A 24,282-nucleotide genomic window follows, 5' to 3' on the forward strand; every position below is an offset into this window, starting at 1 on the left:
CTACTATGCTAAACAAGTTAGCAGAGCTCTCACACTAAGATAGAATGGTCTGGGGTTCTGCTTCCCAAAATCAGCCAATGAAAACTCTATGGATCACAACAATCCAATCCATAATTAATTGTGAAGCATTTCTTTTCATTGTGCACAGGTCACCATGGTTTGTAGGTCAACTCAATGACAGCTAACAACAACAGGGCTCTGTACTATAACAACGCACTGAAATTCTGTCTTAGATGACCCTCCCCACTAACTATGACTCCTTCATTGATGACATCAAGGCCATTTCTCTATCCTTTATCTAATGTTAGAATATAACATTATTAACTTCTAAAGATAGATATTGGACATTTTTCCCTTCTGTGTGGTAGGCTATACTCTAGGGTGCCCTGGATTAGGGGAGATCTTAAAAGATCATTGACTTTCAGGAAGAATTTTTCATGGACATTTTGAGCAGGAGGAATTCAATGATTTCTGTACTTTATGTGCATTGTTCTGTTATAAACCAAGCAGGCATTTAGAGAACAAACAAGTTAGAGCTCTCCATTTCAGTGGGGCCCATTTTTCTAACATTCAGCTTTCTAGTCTATGAATTGGTGTTGTTAAGTGCTGTTAAGTTGGTTATGACTCAAAATGATGCTGTATAGAGTTTCTGAGACTGTAAATCTTTACAGAGCAGAAAATTTCATCTTTTTCCCTCAGAGAAGCTGATGGATTCAAACTGCTGATCTGGAGGTTAGCAGCCCAACACATTGCTCACTCTGCCACCAGTGCATCACCAATCTCTGGATTAGGAAACTGAATTTAAGACGAGGGGGAAAAAAATCTCAAAAAATTATTGGTGGTGGTTGTTTTTGTGTGGTGGAGTCGGTTCTGACTCATAGTGACTCTGTACAGGATTTATGAGGCTGTAAATCCTTCAAAAACTTCATCTTTCCCATGGAACAGCTGATAGTTTTGAATTTCTGACCTTGAAGTTAGCTGCATAACTTGTAACCACTATGTTACCATTGGTGGTGGTGGTGGTTATGTGTCCTGGAGTCTGTTCTGACTCATAGCGACCCGGTACAGGGTCTCCAAGGCTGTAAATCTTTAAGGGAGCAGAAAGCCTCATCTTTTTCCCACGGAATAGCTGGTAGTTTCGAACTGCTGATCCTGAGGTTAGCAACCTGATTCGTAACCACTACGCTACCAGAGCTCCTTATGGTCAAATCCAATTTTTCTTTCTCACACAGACCCTGCCTATGTCTCTTTCTTGGGTGATTTCTGCATAGTGAAATAACCAATAATAATAGTTATCTCAACCTGGCACTCAGCTGAACACTTTAAATGTATTGTTGCATTTAATCCTTTCAACCACTTTTGAGATCCATAATATTATCTCAACTCACAGATGAGAAAACCGAGGTCTGAAGAAGTGAGGTAATTTTGCCCAAAGTAGAAAACAATAGGTTGAGGAATGAGGGTTCCAACTCAGTCTCTCAGATTCCAAAGCCACCTGTACTTGGCTGCTTTTATGTGTCATTTCCTCTGAGAGCTAGAGAAAATTATGATTACGATGATGTAATGAGCTTTTGGGACTGCTTGCAAACCATGAAATATTGTATCTGTCTATACTTTAAGGCTTTAAGGAGCTCTGGTAGCATAGAAGTTACGAATCAGGCTGCGAACCTTAAGGTAAGCAGTTCGAAACTACCAGCTGCTCCGCGGGAGAAAGATGAGGCTTTCTACTCCCGTAAAGATTTACACCCTCGGAAACCCTGTACAGGGTCGCTATGGGTCGGAACCGACTCGATGGCACTTAACAACAACAACAACATACTTTAAGGCTTTAGCTTAGCACTAGAGAAAATGCCATAAAGACTAACATTGTGGGTGGTTAGTATTTGTGAGGTCAATCTGTAATTCAACATCCTAAATATTGTGTGTCCTTGTTGTTCAGTACAACCATCGAACTCTGATTCATACCGTCCCTGTATAGGGTTTCCAAGGAGCCGCTGGTGTGTTTGAACCACCACCATCCTGCTGAAATCGACCTTGCGGTCTAGTGCTTATCCTTGAGAGTTGCTTCCTACTTATAGTGACCCTGGTATAGAGTTTCTGAGGAGCGGCTGGTGAACCACTGACCTTGCAGTTCAAAGTGATCTTGATTCCGACCCATGGTGACCCTGTATAGAGTTTCTGAGGAGCAGCTGGTGAGCTTGAACCGCTGACCTTGCAAGTTCAAATGGCTTTGCAGTCTGGTGCATTAACCCACAGTACCACACCAGGGCTCCCAAGACTCTTTGGAGCAGGGCAAATTTGGCACATAATTTGAAAAGTAACTGAGTGAGTAACATCATTTCTATAGACGAGGGCCAAGTAGCATGAATAAAATATGCAAATTTCACTTCTAAAAATCAGGAAATATTTTAGAGCTAGAACAATTTTTGGTTACATAATGTGGTGCTGTGGGTTAATGAGCTGGTGGTTCCAACCGCCAGATCAATGGTTCAAATTCACCAGCCACTTCTAGGAAACCCTATATGGGGTCAATATGGGTTGGAACAGACTCAATGACACTTAACAACAACAACAACAACAACTTGATAAAATTTATTCCCTCTACAATACCTAAATTCAATATTACAGCCTTCATCCACTCACCTGTCATTACTGTATTATTTCTGATTACTTCTCCCTGGTGGTCTAGAAAAGTTAGATGTCTTAGAATACCTGCCATGCTTGAAAAAGATCTGTACACCTTTGAGAGTATTGCAGCATTTCATTTTCTTCTTTTCTTTGTCTGATTTGATGTATAGGAAACCTAGTATCCTATCAAATTGTAAAGGTAAAATAAGAAAGAAGTGAAATATCAGTGTTACCAATGGCCACTTCCCACAAAGTGAGACAAAAAAGATGATGAACATAGTGCTTTTTATGACAACAGTATTAAAGAACACTTTTGGAGTTAGTAAAACCCGTAGACTTATCGATTAAAATGTGAAAATGAAGACCGCTGACATCACTGATCCTTCCCCCAGTCACAATGCTGCTGGGCACCCTTAGGAAGTTGCCCCAGAAACATGAAAGCTTTGGTCAGGATACAGTCAAGATTCCCTACTGCTTTGGTTTTCTGAGATTTTTTTTTTTTTTTTAATTTTTTTTGCTTCCTTTCCAAAAACCAAATCAACAAAAAGTGAATCTGGGAAACCAAACACTATGAGTTCAGGTATGTGTTCATGGACTACTTATGTCTCTAGCTGTCTCCTTTTTCACTATCTTCCTTATAATTCTTAGTACAAATAAAAAAAGTTATCTCAAAGGAGGCGCACAGATGACTTGGGCACAATGGATGAGAAATTATTATCTTTGATTTCAGAACCGTTTGGTTTAAATGAATACACATGTGTCAACAAAGTATCCAAAATGTTTTCTGGAAGGGTCTTTGTACCTATAGTACTGTCATGGAGGAGAACTGGGGTAGTGGGTGAGAGAAGTGGGTAAGTATCAAACAAACTGGAAACTTCTTTTAATCTTAGCCGTATGCACAGAGACTGCCCTTACCATGACTACTAAAATTTACATGTCATAGTTCCCGATCTGATTCAGCATTCTGGTTGCCTAGATACAGATGTAAACAAAAATGCCTCTCCAACTGCCGAGGAACAGCCGGATGAACCTGATGGCCCCCTTCCTGGCTCAGTCAGTGTCCCAGAAAAGAAAGCAAGTACTTTTAGATATTCATATTAAAAGGAGAATATTTTGTTCAACTTCTTTAAAGCTTAACGTTGCTTAGAGAGTTTTAAAGATGCTGGCAGAGTGGTTTTTCTTTTCATCCTTTCCTCATTCGCTGTTTGTTGTGACTTGCTAAAGTGACAGGTGGTAGGATAACTGAAAAGAAACAGGGTCTCAGAGTCTCCTTGGACAGACTTTTAGGGTGTGGGGAAAGAAGATTATCAAAAAGCTCAATAATAATGTGTTTTTCATGATGATCAAAAAGAACCATGACAAACTCAAGATGTAGACTTGATCTCAAACATGAAAAAGAGAATGCTAAATAGAAATGTTTCTTTGATTGTGCTTGTCATATCTACCCCAATAAAATGTGGTTTTGTAATCCTCCTAACACCTTCCCAGCAGATGTTGCCCACTGCTATGGAATGAAAGCTAGGTCAGCATCAAGCATTGATCTTTGGTATCTATTGGCCATGCAGTGAACTAGAGTGACTTTTAGCAATTACTTACCCTCCTTGTTTCCGCTTCTAAGAGTGGGGCTAATTAAGCCTATCATACAAAGTTGTTGTAAAGTTTGAATGAGTCACCTAGGTAAAGGACTTACTTAGCAAGTAGAAAGTACTCAGTAATAACTGTGGTCTAACTATTATCACCATCATCTGATCATGATCAACTTTTCTATGTTTCTGTTCCTCAAATTTCTCATCTATAAACTATTCACCTTAGATTCTTTCTGTAATAAGAAAATATTTCAGTTACTTACAGCAACTAATATCAACCTTAGAGATAATAATATCATCTTACAGTGCTTTTGTAAGTATGAAATCACATCACATACAAAAAGTGTTCTATAGTCTTGATCACCATAAATGACCATAACATTTTAAAGTGTCATTATAGGACACTAGGAGTCCTGGTGTGGCACTGTTGGATAAGCACTAGACTGCTAACTGCAAAGTTACTATGATTCACAACCAACTCAATGACACTTAACAACAACAAATTATGTAACAAGTGAAAACGGCACAGGTAAAAATTCTGTAATAACAATTGGGAACATCAACTCCATCAAGTTGATTATAAGGCAATTTTGTTAAAACACATGTAAAAATGGTAGATGAAAAAAAGTCCCTATATTTCATTAGTAAAGATATAAAATGTTAAATACAATACAGTTTTCGATACATGAAAAATTACACAGAACAAAGGAAATAGATACATTAACAATCTTTAGGTTGTAAATTTTGAGTGAGAGTTTGCTTTTCTGTATTTTCTATTTATCTAAACTTTCCTTCAGCATCAAATTAAACATTTGTCACTTGAAAATAAAAGTGTGCTATAGGTGTGTTTTTAAGGGAATGATACTTAGGATCTTCCAATAATAAAACATAGCATTAAAAACACTAAAAATACAACAGGTATACATCACATTGTTCAAAGGGAGAAAATGGATCAATATTTTTAGTGTTCCTGGACATAGTGTTCATCATATCATTCTACAGATATTTACACATGACTGTTGGTTTTGTCGTTGTTATTGTTGTTACTTTCCATCAAATAGAATCTGACACATGTCAAGGACCACCCAATCATTAATAACAAAAGCCCACTCCCACAGACAAGAAAATTGGTGGTTAGATGGAAGAGATGACCAAACAAATCCTAGGGAATTAAGGTAGTTTCCATGATGTGGGCGCCTGTTGCTTAGTGGATCAATTTATGAAAAGCATAAGTGATGGTTATGGAGCCTTGGTAACACATTGGTAACACATTGGGTTGCTAGTTACAAGGTCAGTGGTTCTTCAGCCATTCCATGAGAGAAAGACGAGGCTTTCTGTTCCTGTAAAGATTTGCCATCTCATAACCCAGAAACCTTAAGGAGCAGTTCTACTCTGTTCTATAGGGTTGCTGTGAGTCAGGGTCCACTTGGTGGCAGTGGGTTTGGTTTCTTCTTTATGAGAAGTTTAAGCTTAGATCCCACTTAGTAATGGGGAGAGAGTGCCCAAAGCATTCTGGCATTCTGGCCACTTACTGACTCCATCCTAAGCAACCTCATGCCTATTTTGGTTGCTTACCATAAAGTAGGACTCCTTCCATGTGTGGTGCTGTAGGATCAACACTGGACTTGAATCTAGTTAAATGGCAGGATATTAAAATTAAGATATAACTATGGCTGTCCTATTTTTAGATTTTAAAAAAAAGAGCATCAAAGTTTAAAGAATTTTCAGCATATGCAAAAAAACAGGTGGTACATTTGGCATTTTCTTTCCTCAGAAATGCTGCAATATTGTGAAATTTCTTACTAGAACTTTCCAGTAGTATCATTTTATTGGAAATGGGGTTGTCAGCTACATATCTTTATGGCAAGCTATATGTAATACAAATAATTATATTAATAACTGTGTTCTGTGCTTTTATTTTTCATTGTCTGTAGTAATTTTACATCCAAGTTTCTTAGAAAACACTTATACTTAACTAGGCTAGTGTTCTAGTTTGGGGCTTTTTTTTTAGCTAATTCACCATAGAAATCAGCAAGTTAAGAGTAATTTAATCTCTAAGTACTTCTAGTAATTCAGTCAATAATCATTGGATATTTCATTGAAAATTATCTAGGAATAATCTATGACTTTGACTTTTCCAAAACTTTTTTTCTGACTCTATTACAAAATCTATGAAGTGCAGCTCTCCTGTGTGTTTCTAGAACTTAATTTTAGTTTTAGTCAATAACATAAATTGCTCAAGATTGACCAGACCAGCGGCCTATAGTCTATATATTTTATTTAAAACTAAAACATATAAGGATATAGTGCATAAGATTTCCTTTTAAAGTTACAGCTGATATATTTTAAATCCATGACCTTTGTTTTAGGTAAGATTATCTCCAGCCAAAATGTCAACCAGGAATTCTACAGATCTAGTTGAATATACTAACAAGTAAGTCTAAATTACAAATTTTAACAGAAATATACAATATTTAATGACTCAGTCATAGATTAAAGTACCTGAATGAGATCTTTGCGTGCATAGAATTAGTTACCTTCTGAAGGGATTTAACTTAAACAATCTTAGAAAGATGAATCTCTCTGTTTTATTTCTCTCTGGTTGGCAGAGCAAGCTGATTTCTCTGCCTCTTTCTTAAATAACTTCCATATGTTTCTGTAGATTTATGGATAATTGATATAACAAAGCCAATGAGTGACAAACAAGAACAGATATGGTTAACTGTCACTTTCAAAATGACTCAAATGTATCTATTGACATTTCATAATAAATGTCAGGATATTTTTAATATAGTAAATTGATTATTATAATTATTATTATTATTATAAAAAACATCAGGATATTTTTAAATATAGTAAATTGATTATTATAAGATTTTGGTTTCCTATTTACAGTGCCTCAGAGCTCATTCAGGAAGGGTCTATAAAAGAACAACTCTGGAGACTTGTGTAATTCATGTGTCCAAAACAGCCTACAATTCTGATCTATAAAGGCAGCATTACACCAGAAACACATATCATTTGAGTGTTTGTCTATTCCATATACTACAGAAAATTTGGTCTGATGCTTCTAATTTTATTTTCAAGGTACATAGGATTTAGCCACAGCCCTTCCACTAATTTGCTGTGTGGCTTCCATCATTTCTATAATGTCTCTGGGCCTTGGTTCTTTCATTTGCAAAATGAACAGGTTGGATCAGAAGCACTCTAGGGTTTCTTGTCACTTTAAAATAATTCTGATTCTAAAATACACATCATGATCAAAGTGGAAAAATGAGCCAAACAACTGAAATGAGTCAATGTGAAGAGAAACATCTAAATTTTGGATCTTTATTTATTTTTAATTACCTTGAATAATGAAAGTGATAGAAATTTTATATTCCCTGATTTAACATTTTTACTATGAAGAAGATGCTTAATCTTTGGCTAGCAAATATAATTTAATAAATTCCAAATATTTCAACCATGTTGCCTGCCTCTCATTTTATGTCACTCATAACATGAATCTGAAGTCTATACTTCAGAGAATGTGAAGCCAAACTGGAGAAAATATTTTTTTTAATGTTTAAAAATAGAATACTTTTTTAAGGTAGGAGAATGAACGTAGTACACAAAAAATCATTCTTACAAATGGATATTAGCTAACCTTATTATCCAAGAAGTAAGGGGAAATTTGTTTTGTGCCTCCCAGGAACCTAACTTTCCACATGACAAATGGAGAATAGGAATCATTCTTCTGAACTGTCAAATTCCAAAGTGAACCCAAGTGGATTGCTTTAGCCCAGGCTGGTGACTTTCATTTCAGGAGATGAAAAAAGGAACAAATTCCTGGGAGATGGCAACAAACTTACAAAGAAATCCAAGGGCATTGCCATTTCTTGTATTGCAAAGAATCTGTAATACAAAAAGAAAGAAATCTCTATAATTCAGACATAAAGCATAATGAAGATTATGTTAGCTCAACACTAATTTCTACCTTCATCTCCTACCTGCCCTCCCCTTCTGTTACTGTCTGAACCCTAAATCTAGAACTTTCCATTTACCACTTGGGGGTGGTTGCTGTTGTTGTTAAGTGCCATTGAGTTGGTTCATACTTATAGTGACCCAGTATAGGGCTTCCCGGCCTAGAAAATCCTACAGGGCAGTTCTACTCTGCCACATGGGGCGGCCAAGGGTAGAAACTGACAAGACAGCATTTAACAAAACAACAATTGTAGCCTGTTGAAGTCCTGAGTGGTACAATCATTTAAAATACTTGACTGCTAACCAAAAGGTAGAGTTCTAGTCCACCTAGAGGCATCTTGGAAGAAGGACCTGGTGAGCTATGTCTGAAACCTCAGCCATTGAAAACCCTAGGAAACACAGCTCTACTGTGACACACACAGGGTTGCCACGAATCAGAAGCAACTCCAAAGCAACTGGTTACTGGTACTGACTGGTACCTATATGTAGCCTATCATGGTGTATTGTTTGTTCTTGGCAAACTATAGTCGTCAGATTTAATGGAGGGCAGTGTTGGTCCAACGGAATCATTAAAGCGTAGATTCTTGTGTAGTTGCTTAACTGGAAAAGCAATTACTTTACCCTTCAAGTCATTGGGTGGCAACAAATTTGTTGATATACGAACTATTTATGAAACTGCCTGAATATACATTACATGTTCTCAGAAGTTCTGCCTTATGTAGGTGTATTTATTGTTGTTGTTGTTAAGTGCCGTCAAGTTGGTTCCGACTCATAGCGACCCTGTACAGGGTTTCCGAGGCTGTAAATCTTTACGGGAGCAGAAAGCCTCATCTTTCTCCCACGGAGCGTCTGGTAGTTTTGAACTGCTGACCTTAAGGTTCGCAGCCCAGTTCGTAACCACTACATTACGCTACCAGAGCTCCTTCCCATAAGGATTACAGACTAGAAAACCTTCTGGAGCTGTTATACTCCCTATAGCAATCAACTTATGGTAACAACAGCATTGATAATGCCGGGGGTAGGGGGGCCGAATGCTTGAATAGGGCAATTATGGTGATGTTATATTAAAGATAAATAATTTTCATTTCCCCATTTGTTCATCATCAATTCACAACAACCAAATAGCCACAGATGATGACTGTGTATCCAATATTCACTTGTTTAAATAAACAAAAAAGAACCAAACCTTTTTGTCTTTTTCTTGTACTTATGACAGGAAAACTGAATAGAGGTTAGGAAAATTTAAGTCTACCCTTGCCTCTAATCAACTATATGACCTTGAGCAAAAGAAAATGTTTTCTCTTCTCTTGGCAAGCTATACCTCCTCCATGAAATGAGGAGGGGACTTCAACTAACCAGTAAATTAGCAGTCTGAGTGCCAAGAGCTGTTTGGATTCAAGATAAGATCCAGATTTCATTTCCAGAATTCAGATTAGAAAGTTTTCCTGCTTGCCACTTCTCAATTATTCTATATATTAATTTTACAGCCAAAATTCTTACAAGCATTCTATGTGATAAAGTAGGTGCCTAAGGTTACATAAAGGAGTCCTGGTGTGGCGCTGTGGGTTAGTGCGTCAGACTGCAAAGTCCTTTGAACTGCAAAGTCGGTGGTTCAAGCTTACCAGCTGCTCCTCGGAAACCCTATACAGGGTCGCTATGGGTCAGAACCAATTCAATAGCACTTCACAACAACAACAAATGTTAAAAAACATACATTATACTGCCCCCAAGGGATTTAATTTTGAATAAAAAAATAGGTTCTGGCCATAAATCTATTTTTCTTATTCTTGAATTTGCCCTCCTTTCAAACATAAAGAGTTGTTGTTTCCTACTGCTAAATCAAATATTTTTTAAGGTGTTTTCCATCCCTCAGCTTCTTTGGTCCTCAAAAACTTATTAACATGTGTTTATTGAGTACTTAGCACGTGCCAGGCACTATTTAGTGGTAGACACTTGCAGAGCTATTAGCAAATGTAACAAAAATCCCAGTGCTCATGAAATTTCTATTGCAGTGGGAGGGACAGATGTGCATTGTTAAATTGTTGGGTCTGTGTAAGACTCCTTGAGAAATTGGCATTTGAGTGAAGATTAAATTTAAGGTAAAGAAGTTGGTCCTACATATATCTAGGGGGTGGGGAATGGACACCATTATGAAGCCAGGAGCATTGCTGTTGTGTATCAAGTACAGTGTGATGGCTGAAACGCAGGGAAGTATGAGCTTGAAATAGGATGCTATCTGGACCTGATTTGAAAGTCTCTGGATGGAATGAATCTTGAGTTTCTGCTGTCCATAGGGAAAGGTATACATTTCCTAGACAAAAAGGACAGAAGGGAACTAAAGCTGCTTTGTATTGAGAAATTGTGTGAACTGGGCTATCACCAATATATGTTTCAGGAATTCCCTCTGGACCACATTTTGGGAAGATATGGGTTTTACAGGCACCCAAAGAATGGTATTCAAAATTTGGACGCATAAAAATTTCAATAAGTCAAATGGGAAAGATAATAAAGTTTTTTTTCTTAGGATCATGGCAGACATTTTATTATTTTGTGATGCTTTGTTTTTGCTACATGATGAAGAAAAATATTTTATATTACAATATACCAAAAAGATGGCTTAGCTTTCTATGGAATAAGTCATGTTAGGTTTTCTCTATGGAACAGGCCATGATAGGTTAGAGATCTTTGAAATTTTATTTTGTAATATTGTATCCAGCTCTGACAGACAGTGACTCCCAGGTGAGAAAGCTGGAAGTTGTCTGTGCAGTTTGTGAAGAAAGGGATACCTGAGGCATTAAGGTTGTTAGCAATTTTTTTTTTTTTTTTAGTAACCAGTGTACTCTTTCCTACACTATGCTTCCTGGTCAGTCCAACAATATTCATTGCCAAAACTTTCAGTTCTTACATTGTTTAAAAGTATCTTGTTTAATTCTCACAGTAATACTGTAGGTAGTTATTGTCCTTGTTTTAAACACAAGGCAGGAGTTCAGAGGGATGATGTACTCTCTCTAAGTTTGCACAGACACTAAGGCAAAAGGACTACGATTCTAGGATAGGAATCGATGTCAATGTTACTCAAAGCCTATGTTTTTAATGACTACTCTACTTACATCATCTATTCTCCCAATATGTGCATACACACACACACACACACACATAGAAACATCTGCAGTTTTGACCCCCTCGTATGCAGTACGCATTGCACTTCATTGTAAAGAAAACAAAAAGTCCTCACCACTGGACCAGTAAAAACATTATGATAAATGGAGAAAAGATTGAAGCTGTGAAAGACTTCATTTTGCTTGGATCCACTATCAACACTCATGGAAACAATGAGTCAAGAAATCAGATGACATATTGCATTAGGCAAATCTGCTGCACGAGTCCTTTTTAAAGTACTCAAGAGCAAAGATGTCAATTTGAGGACTAAGGTGCGCCTGACCCAAGCCGTGGTATTTTCAATAACCTCATATGCATGTGAAAGTTGGACAGTGAATAAGGAAGACAGTAGAAGAATTGATGCATTTGAGTTATGGTGTTGTAGAAGAATATTAAAAGTACCACGGACTGCTAGAAGAACAAATAAATCTGTATTGGGAGAAGTACATCCAGAGTTCCAGGATGGCGAGACTTCATCTTTCATAGATCAGACATATTATCAGGAGGGACCAGTCCCTAGAGAAGGGCATTATGCTTGGCAAAGTGAAAAGTCAGCAAAAAAGAGGAAGACGCCCCCAATGAGCTAGATTGACGCGGTGGCAGCAGCAATAGGATCAAGTGTAACAACTGTGAGGATGCTGTAGAATAGGGCAATATTTCGTTCTGTGGTGCATAGGGTTGCCGTGAGTCAGAACAAACTCGATAGCATCCAGCAACAAAGCAGCCTGGAAGATGTGATACAGTCATAGATTTCTGATCCTCCTCCATCAGTGCCCCTGTGTGGGCATGTTGTTGGTAAGTGCTGTCTAGTCAGTTCCAACACATAGCCTCCTAGTAGTTCTGGTGTGGCACTTTATATATGTATTGAACCAGAAGGTCAGTTTGAACGGCAAGGTCTGTGGTTCAAGCTCATCAGCCACTCCTTGGAAATCCCATACAGTGTTGCCATAAGTCAGAAACAGCTCAACAGCACTTAACAATAACAAGGAGCAGTTGATGGGTTTAAACCACCAACCTTTCAGTGTTTATCCTACAGTGACACACAGGACTGTCTGTGGGCATAGGGTGCCTAGATTCACAGGCACTCTGGAATGTGTAGGCCTTCATTCTTTTCTCTCTACTATCTTCTCACTGTCCACCTGGGGTGGCCAAGACTCTGGCTATGGGTAAACACAGCTGCAGGGAGTGGGTGTCACACATGGAGATCCCCCATTTCAGTCAAAGCAGAAATTTCCCAAATGAAGTTCAATTCCTCTCAATTTTTACCATACCTAAGAACCTCTGTTCATGTGTGAGGTGAACCTTTGAGGTTGCAGGGAGACCAGTCTCAGTTCCCTGGAGCATACAGGGAGCTCCTCTGGTCTATGGGCCTCATAGGAAGTCCTTAGGGCCCTAAGAAGAAAAGCAAGCCACGCAGAAGAGAGGTTAAATAGGATAATGAGAAGGTAAATACATAATGTTGGAAGCAAGTTATGTATCTAACGAAGAGGGATAAATCCACTCTATTTTTCTCACAGGGATAAACCCACTTTATCCCTCTGAAAAATAATACAAATATAACAGAAAGAACCACTAGTTTAAACCTTTCATATAGGAGAAAAAATCAGAAGGGGCATGCTAAACATTTCCCAACTGAGTTACTTATAATCTAACCCCAATTTCCTCCTGAATTGAGAAAAATTATACTTGTGCTCTAGGGTAGTTGTGGGAATTAAATTAAATAATGTTTATGAAGACCGTGTGTTGATTATAAGAATATATATTAATGCTGTTGCTGTTAAGTGTCATCCAGTTGGTTCTGACTCATAGCAACCGTGTATAGGGGTTCCAAGGTAGGTTTGAGCAGTTGGTAGGTTTGAACTTCCAACCTTGTGGTTCACAGTCCAGTGCTACTTCTATCCTTCTGGGAAGACTGAGTAGAAACTCCCCTAAAATAATTACTGTTAGTTGCAATAAGAACAAGGAGTCTTGAGAATGCAGTGGTTAAATACTTGTCTGATAAATGAAAGGTCAGAAGTTCAAACCCACCAGCTGTTCCATAGGAGAAAGATGCAGCAGTGTGCTTCTGTAAAGATTGAGCCTTGGAAACTGTATGGGGCAGTTCTAGTCTATCTATGGAGTTTCTATAAGTCAGACTAGACTTGATATCAATGGGTTTTTTGGTTTATAATTGTTTGGTGCCCTTGAGTTGGTTCTGACTCTGAGCAACCCTGTGCACAATAGAACGAAACACTTCCCAGTCCTGTGTCATCTTCATGATTGTTATGTTTGAGAACATCACTGCTACCACTATGCAAATCCATCATGTAGGGGGTCTTCCTCTTCGTACTCCACTTTACCAAAGGAGATCTGGTAGTAGTAGTTATGAATCAGGCTACAAATCTCACCATCAGTAGTTTGAAACTACCAGCGACTCCACAGGAGAACGATGAGGCTTTCTGTTCCCATAGATTTACAGCCTCGGAAACCCTATGCAGGGTCACTATGAGTCAGAATTGACTCCATGGCCCCTCACAATCACCACTTTACCAAGCATGATGTCCTTCTCCAGGGAATGGTCCCTCCTAACAACATGTCCAAAATATGAGGGATGAAGTCTCGCTATCCTGATTTCTAAGGAACATTCTGGCTAAAAGAGGTTAAAGATAGTAAGAGGTAGAATCTGAACTTGAACCCAGGTCTGAAGATTCCAAGCCCCATATTCTTTCCCCTGGATACTCATATCTATAACACACACCCAAAAGATAGCAGGGCAATATGGAAAAGGAACAAACTCCAGACATCTTCAAAACCACTTGATGTTCCATACGTTGTACCTATAAGTGTATTCCAGACACCCAACATCCCCTCATTCACACAGAGACTCTGTTTGGAACCTGTACCAGCCTTGACACTTCCACAAGAAAGAAAGTCATGCCAGGTTCATCATTGACTTTGCAACTTTATTGAAAAATTTACTGAACATGAAGAATTTGCCTTGTATAGTGGAAAAGATCCACAACCAATCTCTTTTTCCAGAGTCTTCTTGTGTGTACCACTAATTGCAGTCCTTTTCTTTCCTGTCCCTTCCCTTGCAGGCCCCTTGCATTCCCAACTGCATTAGCCTAGGTTTATTTCTTCCTTATCTGGGTCCATTGAAGCTAGAATTGCCTCCCTCACCTCTCATAGCATGTTGTTGTTGTTGTAAAGTGCTGTTGAGTCAGTCCCGAATCATAGTGACCCTGTATGGGGTTTTTAAGAAGCAGCTGATGAGCTTGAACCATCAGCCTTGTGGTTCAAGCTGATATTGCAGTCTAGTGCATTAACCCACAGTGCCACACCAGAACTCTCTCAGAGCATGTTGTTGTTGTTAAGTGCCGTCAAGTCGGTTCCAACCCCTAGCAACCATGTAGCATAGGGTTTCCAAGGAGCAGCTGGTGAACTTGAATAGCCTACTTGCAGTTCAAACGGTTTTGCAGTCTGGTGCATTAATCCACAGCACCACACTAGGAGAGGGGGATCTTCTACAACTACCACACTCAGCTACCTTAGAAGAGCAGTACATAGAAACAAGCAATGAAGAAATAAGATAAAAATGTATTCTCCGTTTCCTTGCTTCCCATATATACTCACAGATTATTTTTTGTGAAACATCAAAATATTCTCCAAATTTCACTTTATATTCACTTTTGTGCAAGAACTCTACACAGAACATAGCTAGCCATATAATAGATCTTCTCGCAAAAATGTAGAAAATTTTGCTTCTCTTCTGTTCTTTTGTGTGCTAGAAAAAAAGTTCAAATTTTCAGATTTCTGTCTCTGAGTATTACAGGTTGCCAAAATAGTTATCAGAATCTCCTAAGCAAATTTAGTGCTGTATTCACAAGAACAGAACAAGCAGGGAAGTGAGAGCCTCTATGTACCGACTTATCCATGCATCTGCCAGCTACAGCATGGCTGGTGTGAGTCACACAACAGAACTGCAGAGAAGTGGAACTCAGAGTCTGTGGAAAATCTGTTCAGATTCAGTTGCTAGCAGTAAAATCAATGCTCTAGGTAGAGCTCAAGTTTCTCTCTGAAAAGGCCCCCTAGGAATTCTTCCTCCTGTGATTAGTAACTCCATCTGGATTTGCCTGGAATATTTAGAATCACCCCCACCTCCAACCCCACCCCTTTACAAATAAATTTAAATGTAGGTCTCACTGCTAGAACATTTTTAACCTTTTGGATGACTTGATGATTTGCATAATACTATCTTCAGGAATCTCTTTTAGGAGATTGAAAATTTCCAGGTTCTGAGAATTTTTGTTCTTCCATTTGTTGATTAAGAAAGGTACATCAGAAAACAATATTCTTTTTCTTTAGGGCAATGAAAATAGGGGAGAAAAAATAAGTTCTAAGATAAACATCTTGTAGGAATCACGTAAATAGGTCTAAATACAACATCAGTTGGTGCTTCTGTAAGCATTATTAGTGTTGTTGTTTTTGTTGTTGTTGTTAAGAGCTTTTGAGCCGGGTTCTGACTCATCACACCCCTATCCACTGCAGGGTCCTATGATACACTGCAGGGTCCTATGCCATTCTACAATTGTTGTGACGTTTGAGCCCATTGCTACTGCCACTGTGTCAATCCATCTGCTTGGGATTCTTGCTCTTTTTTGTTGACCTTCTACTTTACCAAGCATGATAATCCTTCTCCAGGGACTGATAATCTGTCCAAAGTATGAGAGACAAAGTATTGACCTCCTGCTTTTATAAGAATCATTCTGGCTGTATTTCTTCCAACACAGATTTGTTTGTTCTTCTGGCAGTCCAAGGTACTTTCAGTATTCTCCTACATCACCATAATGCAGATGAATGAATGGTCTTCCTTTTTCATTGTTCAGCTTTCACATGCATATAAGGCTATTGAAAATATCTTTGCTTGGGTCAGTCAGACCTCAGTTCTCAAACTGCTCTCTTTGTTCTTGAACAAAGAGATCTTGGGCAGCAAATTTGCCTAATGCAATATTGTGTTTGATTTCCTGACTCTTGCTTCCAAGAGTATGATGGTGAATCCAAGCAAAATGACATCTTTGACACCTTCAATCTTTTCTCTACTTATCATAATATTATTTATTGGTCCAATTGTGAGAATTTTTTGTTTTCTTTACATTGAGATGCAATCCACACTGAAGGTTGTATTCTTTGATCTTCATTAGTAACTATTTTAAGCTCTTTTTGCTTCCAGCAAGAAAGGTTGTGTCATCTGCATATTGCAAGTTATTAATGAATCTTCCTTCAATCCTGATGTCACGTACTTCTTCATATAATCCAGCTTCTCGAATAATTTGCTCAGCATACAGATTGAATAAATATGGTAGAAGATACAGCCCAAAGGCACACCTTTCCTGATTTTAAACCATTCACTATCCCTTCTTTTGTTCTAACAACTTCCTCTTAGTTTATGTACAGGTTCCTCATGAACACAGCTATGTATTTGTAATACCCAATCTTCACAATTCTATCCATAGTTTGGTATGATCACACAGTCAAAAACCTTTGCATGGTCAATGAAGCCCTAGTAAACATCTTTCTGAAGTCCTGGTCTGCTGTTGTAGGATAAGCATTTGACCCCCAAGGTAGGTTTGAACTGAAAGGTTAGTGGTTCAAACTCACCAGGTGCCCTTCAGAAACCTTATACAGGGTGTCTATGAGTCAGAACCGACTCAATGAGATTTAACAACAGCAGTCATCTTTCTGATATCCCATGCTTTCCGCCAAGATTCATCTAACATCAGCAATGATATCTCTAGTTCCACATCCTCTTCAGAATCTAGCTTGGATTTCTGACAGTTCTCTGTCCATGTACTGTTGTAAACACATTTTAATTATCTTTAGCAATTATCTGTTGTCAGTTGCTGTCAAGTCAGGCTGACTTATGGTAACTCATTGTACAACAAAAGGAAACATTGTCTGGCCCTGCGCCATCTTTGTAATTGTTACTATGCTTAAGTCCACTGTGTTTGCCACTGTGTATTTTGAGTGCCTTTAACCATGAGGGCTCAGCTTTCCGCACTGTACTGGACAATATTCTGTTGTGATTCATAGGATTTTCATTGACTAACATTTGAAAGAACGTCACAAGGCCTTTCTTCCTAATCTCTTTTAGTCTGGAAGCTCCGCTAAAACCCGTGGAACATAGATAAAACCCCACTGATATTTGAAATACATAGCAACACACAAGCCACCACAGTATGACAAACCAGCAGATGGCTGGTGGGACAATACTCTATACTCATCAAAATAAAGATCTTAGTCATGAAAAGAAAATTAAAAACAGAAATCTTTCCATTTAAATATAAAATAATGCTTAAAAATAAATTTAAAATACTAGTAAGTTAAAAAAAAAGAAAAGAAAATTCACTATAGTGTAGCTTCAGAATAAGTCACTACCAGCAGCCAGGCTGCAGCTAGTATATATTATAAACAAATACAAATAAATGTGTTTATATTTGCATAGCTGTAGGTGTTTCTTTGTTTAGAAGCTTCCTTCAAGTGGCAACAACATGGGGGCCAAGGGGGATAGGCAGGACCACAGACTGACATCTGAGCAGAGGTGGCAGCCTGGTACACTGGCCCCTCTGCTGGCTTAAGTTTGCAACTTCAGTGCTTTTTCTAGATACAATTTTGACCACCAGTAAACAGTACTGCCCAAGAATGTGCTTGGGCCCCTCGTAACCCTGGACTGAGTGCAGGCTCCTTCTCTTTGATTCTGTTATCCCATTTAGAACTTAAACAACCATACTGCAAAGTAGGCCCTATTGATCTTATTTAAAGTGTAGTGTTTCAGCCTATAACCTATGGCTCAGATGGTCTTGTTTTTCAATTTACCAAGCTGTTTCTGAATGTCTACAGAAATTGAGAGTTCATACAAAAGGTCGCTATGAGTCGGTACCAACTCAATGGCACCTAACAACAACAACAAATTCCATATTTCATACTTTAACACTTCATTATGTATCCTTTCTTATATTATTTACTAATTCACATTGTTGTTGTTGTTGTTAAGTGTTGTCGAGTTGGTTCCGACCCATAGCGACCCTGCACAGGATTTCCGAGGCTATAAATTGTTACGGGAGCAGAAAGCCTCATCTTTCTCCCGCGGAGCAGCTGGTAGTTTCGAACTGCTGACCTTAAGGGTCACAGCCTGGTTCATAACCACTACCCTACCAGAGCTCTAATTCACATAGCCATCCGTGGATATGATCAGAATCTGCATTTTAACAGCTCTCTTCCCTCCCCTCTGTCAATTATACTAAGTCCAGTTTTCTGTGAGTAATACTGAATTTCAGTAAATTCCTAGAAAGCCAGAACCATTACATACCTGGACATGGATTGTTGTTGTTAGGTGCCATCGAGTTGGTTCCATATCATAACAAATCTATGCACAACAGCAAAACAAAACACAGCCCAGTCCTGCGCCATTCTCACAGTTGTTAAGCTTGAGCCCACTGCCACCACCACTGTGTCAATCCATCTCCTTGAGGGTGTTCCTCTTTTCACTGACCCTCCCCCAACTTTACCAAGCATAATGTCCTCCACGGACTGGTCCCTCCTGACAATATGTCCGAAATACGAGAGACAAAGTCTGGCCCTTCTAGCTTCTAAGGAACAGTCTGGCTGTACTTCTTTCAGCACAAATTTGGCTTTTCTTCTGACAGTCCATAGTACTTTCAATATTCTTCTCTTAACACCATAACTCAAATGCATCAGTTCTTCTATGGTCTTCCTTTTGTGAATTAGAGTAGATACTTAGTAAATATTTATTGAATAATATGTTTCTATTTCAAATCACAATTTTATTGATAAGGTATTAAATATAGATATAATGCTTTTAGCTGTGTATAACAAACTCCATCAAAAATGGCTTAAGTATAAGGACATTGATTAGCTAACATAATGACAATATGAAAAAAAACTTGAAGTTGGTCATTTTGGTGGCTCAACAACACAGTCAGGCACCCAGGTATTTTCTATACCTCCTGTCTAATATTCGCTTTTCTCCTCATGATCACATAGTTGCAGCAGTTCAAGTCATCACACAAGGACATGACAACATCCAGGTATAAGAAAGGACTTTCTTATGTTTGCCTCTTTTAATAAATCTTTCTCAGAAACCCTGCAAGAGGTTTCCTACAGAATTGTTTTACATAGTCTTACCTAAATCAATTGTGATTTCAACTCAGAAGAATGGGACCATCTTGAAGGACATGGGAGATAAGAAAATAACCAAATTAGGTAACAGAAGGACTGGCTCTCAGGTAGGTCATTGACAGTGTCTGCCACAAAGGAACGCCTAAGACTTATATTTAAATTATATATGTGTGTAATGGAGCTCTGCTAGCGTAGTGGTTACGAATTGGGCTGTGAACCGCAAGGTCAGCAGTTCAAAACTACCAGCTGTTCCGCGGGAGAAAGATGAGACTTTCTGCTCCCATAAAGATTTACAGCATTAGAAACCCTGTACAGTGTCACTATGAGTTGGAACCGCCTCTATGGCACATAACAACAACAACAACATGGAGTCCTGGTGTGGCACTGTGGGCTAATGCATCAGACTGCAAAGTCGCTTGAACTGCAAGGTCAGTGGTTCAAGCTTACTTGCTGCTCCTTGGAAACCCTATAGAGGGTCACTATAGGTCAGGATCGACTTGATGGAACTTAACAACAACAACAATATAACAACAGCATACTGCGAACCACAAAGATGGTGGTTCAAGCCCACCAGCTGCTCTGAGGAAGAAAGATGATGCTTTCTGCTCCTGAGAAGATTTAAAGCCTTGGAAATTCTATACAGGGTTACTGTGAGTTGGAACTGACTCCTTGGCACTTAGTAACAACTTGGAAACCCTATACAGTCAAAATCAACTCAATATCACTTAACAACAACAACATATATGTGTGTGTGTGAGAGAGAGAGAGAGAGAGCGCAGCGTAATTTACAAATATCTGTATAGGACCAAAGACTAGAAATTAAATAAAATACCCTTTTACTAATAACTCTTGGGTGCATATTGTTTAGAAGCTAAAAAAAAAGTGCTAATTCAAGGAAATTCATGAGAGAAACTATAGTCCACTGAACCCAAGGGAAGGTAATGAGAAAATCTATAGTCTACTACCTGTCATGTGTCAGTATCAGCACTGTCTGCCTGTCTCATGCATCCAATCCAGAGTAGCAATGTCAGCATGTTGGGATTTTAGAGAAATGGAATGCATATATATCTGAGGTACTATTTGATAATTTTACAGAACATTTTTGAGTCAAATGGGTGGTAAATGGAATCTGAGTAATGAAATCCTTTAACAAAGCCTTCCTTACTTTTCAAATATGTAGTTGATAGCAAAGAAGAACCTCACCAACCTCAAGGCTATTTTCTGGGGGGATAAGAAAGCTGTTCGTTTGGTGTGTTCTTTTCTCATAATTACACTGCTCAACAAAGTAAGTGGTGGTTATGTGCCATGGAGTTGGTTCCGACTCATAGCGACTCAAATCTCTACAGGGTTTCTGAGGCTGTAAATCTTTATGGGAGCAGAAAGCCTCATCTTTCTCCTGTGGAACAGCTGGTAGTTTCAAACTGCTGACCTTGAGGTTTGCAGCTCGATTTGCAACCACTACACTACCAGAGCTCCTTAAAGTAAGCAGTAGACCTTGAAAATTCAATAGCCTGTAGCTTTTATGGAGCAATTTTTTCCCTCCAATTTCCTACAGTTCAACTGGAGAAATCAGTCAGTTAACAGATATTTATTGATTGCATACTATGTGTCAAAGGAGTCATGGTGGTGCTGAGTGCTAAGCATTAGGCTGCTAAGCATTGGTTCAAACCTACCAGCTGCTCTGAGGGAGAAAGATGAGGCTATCTGCTCCTGTAAAGATTACAGTCTTGGAAACCCTAAGGAGCAGTTCCCCTCTGTCCTATAGGGCCCCTGTGAGTCAGCATGGGTGGATGGCAGTGGTTTTGTTTTTGGTTTACTCTGTAGTAGGCATTCTTCTCAGTGTTGAGAACACTGTGGTGAACAAGCTAGACAATGTGCCTGCCCACAAGAAGGAGTGGTGGAGGACATAAAATAAACATAAACATGTAAAATAATGTAAACAAGATAAATTTTGGTAATGACATGAGTTATGGAGAAAATAAAAGGGTATGATGATGAAAGTGACTAACAGGAAGCCTTGTCTAAGGAGTAGATATTGAAGTTGAGACCTAAATAGTGTTGAGACTTAAAGGATGACCATAATGTGACTGTGGGGAAGAGCATTCCAAGAAGGAACAGCAAGTAGAAAAGCTCTGAGCTAAGAGCTAGCTTAGAATGTTTGAGGGACAGAAAAAAGACCCTTATAGTTGAATAAGAGTAAATGGAGGAAGAGTACAGAGTGTAGGAAGAAAAGGTTAGAAAAGATAGCAAGTGTTTTATTCTCAAAGAATAAGCCATCAGAGGGTTTTAAGTAAGCAAGAGGTGGTGGTTGCGGTTATGTGCTGTGGAGTCGGTTCCAACTCACAGTGACCCTGTATAGGGTTTCTGAGGCTGTAAATCTTTGTTGTTGTTGATGATTTGTGCAGTTGAGTCAATCCCAACCCATAGCAACCCTGCATAGGGTTTCTGAGGAGCAGATGGTGAGCTTGAACTGCCAACCTTGCAGTCTGGCACATTAACCCACAGCAACACACCAGGACTCCTTTATAGGAGGAGAAAGCCTCATCGTTCTACCACAGAACTGCTGGTATTTTCAAACTGTTGTCCAAGAGATGAGCAGCCCGACTGTGTTACCAAAGCTCCAAGAGGAAGCACATTCAAAAGGCCACTCTAGCTGCTGTGGGGATGAGCTGTTAGAAGGCAAAAGTAGACAAAGTGATGACAGTGTCCAGGACCAAGAAAGAAAGACATAACTAAGATAGTAGTAGATGTGGAGTCTGGGGATACTTCAAGGTGTCCTTTTGGCAGCCACTTTTAGTATATCACATGATTAATAGTCATCAAGATATGTCCCCTGCTTCTGTTTATTAACTCCTGGAATAGTAGATCTATAAGAGGTTTAAAGTTAACATTTGATTTTGGAATCAGGCAAACATGAGTTTCAAATTCTTACCCTGACATCTCTTATTTGTGAAATTGTTCCTTCTTCCTTCTGGTAAATATCTTTAATCTAGTCTTCTTTCTAAATCACTAAGGCTTTCCTTTGTCATATTTGCCCCATTTTTATTTTTCTTTGTTATTTCCATGATAGTTTTCAGATCTAACATTGCTCCTTGTTTACTTTTCCTGTTTTCTAGTCGTTGCTTTCATTTTGCCAATATTTCCCTTATTTCTTTAATATGTTTAATAGCCTTTCTAAAAATTTATACTAATTTTAATATTTTCTTCTCTTGTTGTTGTTGTTGTTAATTGCAGTTGAGTCGATTCCAACCCATAGCAACCCTGTATAGGGTTTCTGAGAAGCAGCTAGTGAGCTTGAAACACCAACCTTGCAGTTCAAATGGCTTTGCAGACTGATACATTAGCCCATAACGCGTTGTTGTTGTTGTTAGGTGCCATTGAATCGGTCCCGACCCATAGCAAGTTTATGCACAGCAGAACAAAACACTGCCCAATCCTGGCCCAACTTCACTACTCTTGTCATGCTTGAGTCCATTGATGCTGCCACTTGGCCAATCCATTTCATTGGGAGTTTTCCTTTTTTTCTCTGACCCTCCACCTTGCCAAACAGGATATCCTTCTCCAGCGACTGGTCCCTCCTGACAATATGTTAGAAGTATGAGAGACGAAGTTTGGCCATCTTGGCCTCCAAGGAGCACACTGGCTGCACTTCTTCCAAAATGGATCTATTAGTTGTTTTGGCAGCCCATAGCACTTTCAATATTCTCTTCCAATACCATAACTCAAATGCATCAATTATTCTACGGTCTTCCTTATTTACTGGGCAGAAAGAAAGTATGAACTGTGAAACAGTGCAAACAAAAGTCTAACAGACGCCACAGGGAACTCTGAAGCTGGAGTAACCTTTATGAATCAGAATAAGTGTAGGATGAAGGCCCTTGTGAGTCAGAGATAGGGTAGGATAGACATTCTAAGTTAGAATAAGGATGTTGTTTATAGATGCTTAGATCTTTGTTGTTGTTAGATGCTGTCAAGTTGGTTCCGATTCATACCAAACCCTATACATAATATAAGACTGCCCAGTTCTGCCATCCTCAGAGTCCTTGCTACGCTTGAGATCATTTTTGCTGCCACTGTGACAATCCAGCTTGTTTGGTATCTTCTTCTTTTTAGCCAACCCTTCACTTTACTAAGCTTGATGTTCTTCTCCAGGGACTGGTCGCTCCTGACAATACATCTGAAGTATTAAAGATGGAACATCACCATCGTAACTTTCCAGGAGCACTCTAGCAGCACTTCTTCCAACACAGATTTGTTTGTTCTTCTGATAATATATGGTACTTCCAATATTCTTCTCCAGCACCACAGCTCAAATGTGTGAATTCTTCTGTGGTCCTCCTTATTCATTAACTAACTTTCACATTCATACAATGTTATTGGAAACACCATGGCTTGGGTCAGGCACACCTTATTCCTTAAACTGACATCTTTGCTCTTGGACACTATAAACAGCTCTTGTGCAGCAGATATGCGTAAAGCAACATGTCACCTAATTTCTTGACTGCTGCTTCTATGAGTGTTGATAGTGGATCTAAACAAAATGAAATCTTTGACAACTTCAATCTTTTCTCCATTTTATCATGATGTTATTTATTGGTCCAGTGGTAAGGATTTGTTTTCTTTACCTTGAGGTGCAACTGATACTGAAGTCTGTGGTCTTTGATCATCATCAGTAAGTATTTTAAATCTTCTTTGCTGTAAGTAAGCAAGGTGGTATCATCTATATATCAAAAGTTGTTAATGAGTCTTTCTCTAATCCTGATGCCAAGTT

The 24,282-nt window shown here is 38.8% G+C and overlaps 1 protein-coding gene across 1 annotated transcript in view; it reads left to right on the forward strand.

Moving 5' to 3' along the window:
• Positions 1-3,156: 3,156 nt before the first annotated feature.
• The window catches only part of FAM81B (family with sequence similarity 81, member B), a 99,488-nt gene continuing 78,362 nt past the window's right edge, over positions 3,157-24,282 (forward strand). The window contains exons 1-3 of the mRNA XM_006867879.1: positions 3,157-3,208; positions 3,605-3,702; positions 6,584-6,648. Of these exons, the coding sequence (XP_006867941.1) occupies positions 3,199-3,208; positions 3,605-3,702; positions 6,584-6,648 (173 nt within the window). The 5' untranslated portion in view covers positions 3,157-3,198. The remainder of the gene's footprint in view (positions 3,209-3,604; positions 3,703-6,583; positions 6,649-24,282) is intronic.

This window comes from Chrysochloris asiatica, unplaced genomic scaffold, assembly GCF_000296735.1.
Source record: "Chrysochloris asiatica unplaced genomic scaffold, ChrAsi1.0 scaffold00111, whole genome shotgun sequence".
NCBI lineage: Eukaryota > Metazoa > Chordata > Mammalia > Afrosoricida > Chrysochloridae > Chrysochloris > Chrysochloris asiatica.